This window comes from Cherax quadricarinatus, chromosome 2, assembly GCF_038502225.1.
Source record: "Cherax quadricarinatus isolate ZL_2023a chromosome 2, ASM3850222v1, whole genome shotgun sequence".
Lineage (NCBI taxonomy): Eukaryota > Metazoa > Arthropoda > Malacostraca > Decapoda > Parastacidae > Cherax > Cherax quadricarinatus.
The window spans coordinates 22,702,883-22,710,382 of NC_091293.1; the positions used below are offsets into that span (position 1 = coordinate 22,702,883).

The following is a 7,500-nucleotide window of genomic DNA, read 5'->3' on the forward strand; positions in this document are numbered from 1 at the left end:
TAAAACAATTACAGGCTTTCATTTTGCATATACAGTGGTACCCCGAATTTCGGCCATAATTCGTTCCAGAAAGCTGTTTGAGTGCCGTTACCAAACGAATTTGTTCCTTTAACCCGTAAACGGTCCAAGCAGATCTACGTTCACATGTGTAATGTTCCAAAAGTATATCTACATTTTTTTTACATATTTTCAAAAAAAAAAAAAAAAAAAGTAGATCTAAGTTTTTTACACATTTTCAAATGTAAAAACATAAAAAGAAGATCTACTTTTTTTACATACTTTCAAATGTTGAAAAAACGTATATATACGTTTGGACCATTTACGGGTTAAGGAATTATGTAAATTAGGCTTAAAAATCACATGCATAATGTTGTGGGAAACGAATTATAATAATGTGCAAAGACACTGCTGCTGTTGTGATGCCAATATTCACATCATAGAAATTTACGAGTCAACGAGCTTGTGTCCTGCACTGGTAGCCAAGCACAAACTTGCTCGTTAATTACATATTCTTTTAATCAGTTAGTGCATAATACCTATGCAATAATCAACTGTATGAAACAAAGTACATACTGCTTCTCCATATACTAAACAGCATCTCTTTCTGAACTGTATTATATGCAGTAGTCTGGGTTTCTGTCATGTGCAGTATTGAGACACACTGGTGTTTAATTCAAGATTTTAAGTCCAGCACTCACAGAGAAAAAGTATATTAAGTATCTTCTGGTCAAATGTCACCACTTTATTAAACACTTTAAAAATACATAACATGTTTCACTGAATAAAACAGGATATAAAACATTAAGAACTTGTGTATGCACATGTGTAGGGGCAGAGATAAGGCAGGAAATGAGCAAGAGATGGAGAAAGGCAATTAGAAAATAGGAAAGAGGGGAGGTGAAGGAATAGGGAAGAAGGGAGAAATGAAAGGGAAAAGAAATAAGGAAAATAAAAAAGGAATAAAAACCCTAAGAAAAAATAACATTTAACATATCTTAAAGTATATTTATAACTTCAATATACCTCTACAGTTTTTTTTAGCAATTTGCAGCTTCATTTTTTAGGTGCTCGTCCTCGTCCTCTTCCTCTAGCTCTTCGAGCATGACTTGTCACAGGAGAAGTCTTGGCCGGCGCCTTATCTTTCTTGAGCATCTTTTCTTCAATAATAGGAGCTTCATCAACTTCTAATTTGTGTGATTCATCATCTACACTAATAAAGAAAATAATGTTATTCATAAAGAATTAATGACTTGTTAACACGAAACTAAAATAACCAACCACGACAGCTGTTTAATACGTACATTCAAACACTAAATTCTCTTACAGCTTAGCACAATCAATTATTACACTGTCTTGTTACAATGCTCTAAAGATTTGGCATCAAATGAGAAAAAAGCCACAAAGTATATGTCTATGCTTTACCTATTTATAGCTACAGATGAAAGTTGAAGGATGATCAGATATAGACTATGCTGTACTCCACATTATAAAGAAATGAAAAACCTCTGTACATTTTCTAATTCTATATCTCATGTCTTGAAAGGAGCTGTTAGCAGGGAACAATTTACAATACTGGGACCACAAGTAGTTTTAACAAACCTGTAATATTGTATACCTGTAGCTGGTTTTGAGTTTTTCTGCCTTTGCAGCCCAATTTGGAGTCAAGTTTTCCTACTGGTTACCTGTTCAATCAGGCTGTTGTTGTTGGTGACCTACAGGCCTATATAACCATCACATTTAACTTGCTCTGGCACAGGGAAGTGGTAGTGATCCAGTTTCCTTGTTTAAACTTTTACACTTGTTCCAGCAATATTTCAGATATAAGCTGGAAGCAGGCTGAATTTCGTGAACCATGGATAATGAGTTTTACTACTGGTCCAAGGCATTCCATGATTTTCACTGGGTTTCTTTTACACTTTTTTCCATATATTTCACTCATATTTCATTGAGAGAGAATAGAACAAAGTAGAATGACTTAGAGAGAGTATAAATCTGTAGGGGAGGAAGGAAAGCGGGGTAGGGGTTGTTCTCGAAAAGTTTGGAGGGAGGGGGTAAGGAAGGTTTTGTGGGTGAGGGGCTTGGACTGCTTGCAAGCACTTGTGAGTGTGTTAGATAAGAGTGAATGAAGACAAATGGTTTTCGGGACCTGACGAGCTGTTAGTGTGAGAGCAGGGTAATATTTTGTGAACGGATTCAAGGAAACTGGCCAGCCAGACTTGAGTACTGGAAATGGGAGGGGTTTGGGATATTGGCAGTTTGGAGGGACAACTAAACTGTCATATCTGAGCACCTCTGCAAAGACAGTGATTATGTATGAGTGAGGGTGAAAATGCTGAATGACGATGAAAGTTTTTTTTTCTTTCTTTTTGGGTCACCCTGCCTTGGTGGGAAAAAGGCAGTGTGAAAAAAAAAAAAAATCCCTCTAGTACAATATGTTGGAATGATGGTGTGTATAATTGGAAGCAGACCTTCAAATATCTCCTACCTTGAATAAAGGCATCATCACTGAACAATATTCTAATCAAGAGAACACAATTTACTTGAACAGTGTCACTACTGATGCTGTTATATCTCATAAAAGGTTTTATTAACCACCCTGTCATTTTTCTGGAATACACATCATATACTTGTCTTCTTTATATAATATGTCATTTGACTTAACATTTAAATATGTCATTTGACATATCATTTTCAATGTTTCTTTCACTCTATGAGATTGTCCTCCATTTTGCAAACAGTAAAACCTCATTTAAATGGACCCCTCACTCGAAGAGATTTCACATTCAACAGACAAAATCCAGAAACAATGAAGAAAATCTACTTCATTTAGAATTGTCTGTTATGGTTATAATCCACTAGGTAAAGTATTGTAATTCCACTTTTAATAGAACTAGTCCATTAAATCCAGAACTATCTGTTGTTTATACAGTCATGGAAAAATCTCATCACTCAAATTTAACAAACAATTAGCAGTACCAGATACCCTCCCTACTACATAAACTGAAGCTTCACTGAATTCATTTTGAGCTATTAATTCTTTTTCTATCTAGGCAGTTGGAAAATGTCACCATAAGTAATATTATTTCACCTGCCCACTGGAAGACTTTGTTAACTGCTTACAATTTTTCCCCATTTTCCAGAGACAACATTCATGCTTATACTGGTACAGTCTGCAAATGATGATATGAAGCTGTGGCTAGAGTTTTTATCTATGTCTGTTAAGAGGATGAGAAACAGTAGATGTGGTAGGAGTGTGCCTTAAGGCACTGAACTTTCGACCTTGCTACTAATAGATTTTCCTTTGTTTACTACTACTCTTCATGTTCTATTCATCAAAAAATTGAGTATCCATTATCCTACTTTTCATGTTATAGCTATTGGCCTTATTTTACAAGTGATCACTATCATTAGTCTGTGTAGACCATGTCTGCTTTTTGGTTTCTTGTCAAAACCTATGTAACTGTTATAATAATCAAGCAGTTACAACAAGAAGTTTCTCCCACTTTAAAATCTAAGCTGACTTGGGTTGCACAGGCCTTCTGTAATATTAGTAATTTGGCACCTCACTATTCTATCAAAGATTGTGTGTGTGATGCTAGTGCTACTGCACTAAAATTTTGCCGGAACTGTCTCCTTTCTGTGTAGAAGCTTTATCTGCATTATTTAAAGCCTACAAGATTTCCTTGTGCTTGAAATATTTTGCACTTCATAAATATTTTTTTGGGGTGGGGGGGGGGGTTACCCTGCCTCAGTGGGAAACAGCCAACATGTTAAAAATAAAAATAAAGTTTCACGAATCAGGTCCAGGATTTGTGATTATGTTAGATACAGTGGAACCTCTGGTCACAACCATAATTCATTCCAAAACTCTGGTCGCGACCTGAACCTAATTTCCCCATTAGATTGTATGTAAATATGATTAATCAGTTCCAGACCCCTACGAACTGTATGCAATTTTTTTTTTTTAAGAATTTTAAGCACAAAAACAGTTAATTATACCAAAGAATGCACAGTGTAACAGTAAACTTAAATGTAAAACCTTGAATAACACTGAGAAAACTTTGAACAACAGAGAAAACTAATATTACGTGAGTCTGCTCTCGACCCCCTACAAACCATTCGCTGTAAACAGTTTTATTTTGAAGAGTTTTAAGGAACATCTAATGACTGAGAAGTGAACTCTGTTATTTATCGTCATTTTTATACTACAGTGCTGCCAAAGTGTTAAACTATTTTTCTATATGATTAGCTCAATTTTTGTATTTTTTCTATTTTTCTTCATTCATGTGCCACGTGCCTTAGTAGTAATTAAGTAACTGAGTAAGTGTATTCAGGTATACACAAATACAGAAATACAACACAAGGAGTTCACGGTGAATGAATGCATGTCTGACTGAGACCAACTACAAGGCAAGGGTCTTTGTTAGGTGTACACATACAACAGGAAGTGGGGAAAATTGGCACATGCAAAAAAATGGCATGGAATGTGAAAATTGGTGTGGCCGTGTTTGTTTATCACTGGAGTGTATGTTCATGACCAGATGCAAAAATTGGCAAGTTTTTTGGTTGTGAAGTAATTTGTTTGTGTTCGGAAGTGTTCGTGACCAGAGGTTCCACTGTACAGTGGACCCTCCATTTTCATCAATCTCATTTTTGGCAGACTTTTTCGTCAATTTTTTTTTGTTCCGTTTTCATTGATTACCTCTGTTTCTGTCGACTGTACGGAACCCATCCAGTGCCCAGCGCGCAGACAAAGCCACCTCCCACACACATTCTCAGCCAGTGTAGCGTTGTTTCTTGGTGAGTGAACCTATCCTGCCAGGTCATACGAAACATTTCGTAATAATGCATTGTTTTTGCCACTTGTTTATTGTGTGACTGCTAAATAAGCCACCATGGGCCCAAAGAAAGCTTCTAGTGCTAGCCCTTTGGTAAAGAATGTGAGAAACACAACATAATTCAAGAAAAAGTTTGTAGAAAAATACGAAAGTGGTGGTGGTAGAGGGTGGTAGTGATGGAGGAAGAGGGTGCCTTCTTCAGTGATTCTACTAACTCCTTCAATGTTGTTGGAGTTATATTAGAGTTACAGAAAACACTGCTGCCTCAGCTGCAGCCTTCACCGACATTATGAACGGCTTATGCTCACAGTGGCCCTTATACACCCAACAATAACAACAGAACACCTGTTGTTACGTACATAATGACTTATTTTATTCATTCTTGAGTATATGTCATGTTTCTATGGTATTAATATTGTTTATTATGTCATATTAGTTGAATTGTGATTGATAAGCCGTAGAGTTGATATTAGTGTCATATTCTCCAACAATAAACTTGCCTCCTTCTCCCCTCTGCCTGGTCTGCCATACACCAACAAGTCTTTTCAATAAAGGTAAGTGTGATGTTAAATGTTCATTTATAGAGTTTATTAGTGCTTTATATTTATCATTCTTTTCTGCATGTAAGGGTAGCCTCGGGAAAATAAATGTAGCTTTTTTGTTCACCGTCCGATTTCCTCCAGTTTTGGTGCACAAGACGAAGTGTTTCCACTCTTTCTTGAAAATATTTATCAAAAATATACCTCAAACAACAACTGAGAAAAGACTGAAAAAGGACTGATTTACTGAAAATGCCCTTGGGGGGGCGATTTATTCCTATATGGAACGACGTAAGGTTGTTTGGACACTTGGTGCCGAGAGAGCAACGCTTATACTAATTTTGTACATTGCCTGATCTCTAAATAACTTATCTTTATTTCACAAAAAAATGAAGTTTTAGTTCTTGGAATGTTGCAAAAAATCTGCCCTTTACTCCCAAATAACTCCCAAAGTATTTGGAATATTTCCAAAAATCGATTGTAGAAAATTAGGGAAATCATTATTCTACAATTTCTGTGAATATTATTCCATTTAATTAAGTAATAAAGGCAGAAATAGGTACCTTAGGTGAATAAGTTACTTCCGAGATATTGGCCAGGAGCGCCGGCCGGCCCACCGTCTCAAAAAAAAAAAAAAAATTTTGCGAAAATCGCGTTTGTTTGGGTGTATTTCTTAGTAAACTGATGTTCTAGTGCAGTTATCCTCTTCAAAACACCGTTTTCTCTTACTCAGAGACCAAAGAATACGACATGGAGAGCAGTAACTCATTTATATCGAAATATTCCCGATAATCTCTCGCCATATTATGGCCTATTTTTTTCAGTCTAGAGTATATAACATGTTTGTATGTTATTTAGAGTGTTTATTATATCATATTAGATCAATTCTGATAGATAAATAAGCCGTAGAGTTGATATATAAGCTGATATAAGCGTAATAATGAAGTGATTTCTCCTGGCTCTCTCTGGAGCGGGAACACTGCCGAGCGTTCCCATATGGTTCCTGGTTGTCTCCAAGTCTAGGGATAAGCTCCGCCTTCTGTTTTATGATGCCAAATATAGCCAGTTATTATATTAGAAAGAACAATGCAAGAAAAAGCGATAAAAAACATGGAAAAATTTCCAAAATATATATGGGCTGTGAGCAGACTTGCTACCAATATCACCGTCACCTTACCTCATATAAATGACTATAATTTCTTGTAGAAACGTCGTAGAACATTCATTCTGGTACCATTGTGTTGCCAAAGAGTTAAGCTATTTTTTGGTATACATAACTCAACTTCCATAATTTTTTGATTTTTGGTTGAGCGCGCGCGGAAATTGCCCGAGGGTCCCCTTCTGCATGTAAATCTATATTTAAGGTAGGGAAGTGACCCCTGATAAAGACTTGGTACCTAGAATACTTACGGAGGGGGATTCCCCTTCCAAACAATAACCTCTCTTCCCTCTCTCCTCCTCCCTGTCTTCCATCCATCAACAACAGCCTGTAATGTTCATTCTTTTGTGCATGTAAATCTATATTTAAGGTAAAAAAATTTTTTTTTTGTTGATACTTCTGGGTGTCTGGGACGGATTAATTCCATTTACATTATTTCTTATGGGGAAAATGGTTTCAGTTTTGGCCAATGGCTCTGGAATGGATTAAACACAAAAACCAAGGGTCCACTGTATATGATTTGTAGGGCTGACAGAGGTAAAGAATAAAAACTATCTGTTACCTCAACTATCCTGTCACTTTGAGGGTTGATGAACGATGAATCATATTGTTCTTTCAGGATTTTGTTCAGCTCTTTTCTCTCACTGTACAGTGGACCCCCCCCCCCGAGTTTCGTGATTAATCTGTTCCAGAGAGCCTGCCGAAAGTCGAAATTCACGAAACTTGAAACCATTTCCCCCATAAGAAATAATGGAAATAAAATTAATCAGTTCCAGACACCCAAAAATATTAAAATATTTTTTTCAAATTAAATAAAGATTTATATACTGAAATCAATGAGAAATCAATATATACATATAAAAAATAATAACAACATTATACTTACCTTTACTGAAGACTTCTGGGTGGATGAAAGACAGGAGGAGGGGATAGGAGGAAGGTGTACACTATTGTTTGGAAGGAG

The 7,500-nt window shown here is 36.2% G+C and overlaps 1 protein-coding gene across 1 annotated transcript in view; it reads right to left on the minus strand.

Moving 5' to 3' along the window:
* Positions 1-7,500, minus strand: part of LOC138853077 (titin homolog) — a gene marked incomplete at its 5' end in the record, with an annotated part of 174,400 nt that overhangs the window by 504 nt on the left and 166,396 nt on the right. Inside the window, 1 exon segment of the mRNA XM_070087638.1 lies at positions 1-1,210. This exon segment is cut by the window's left edge and continues 504 nt beyond it. Within this exon segment, the coding sequence (XP_069943739.1) occupies positions 1,054-1,210 (157 nt within the window).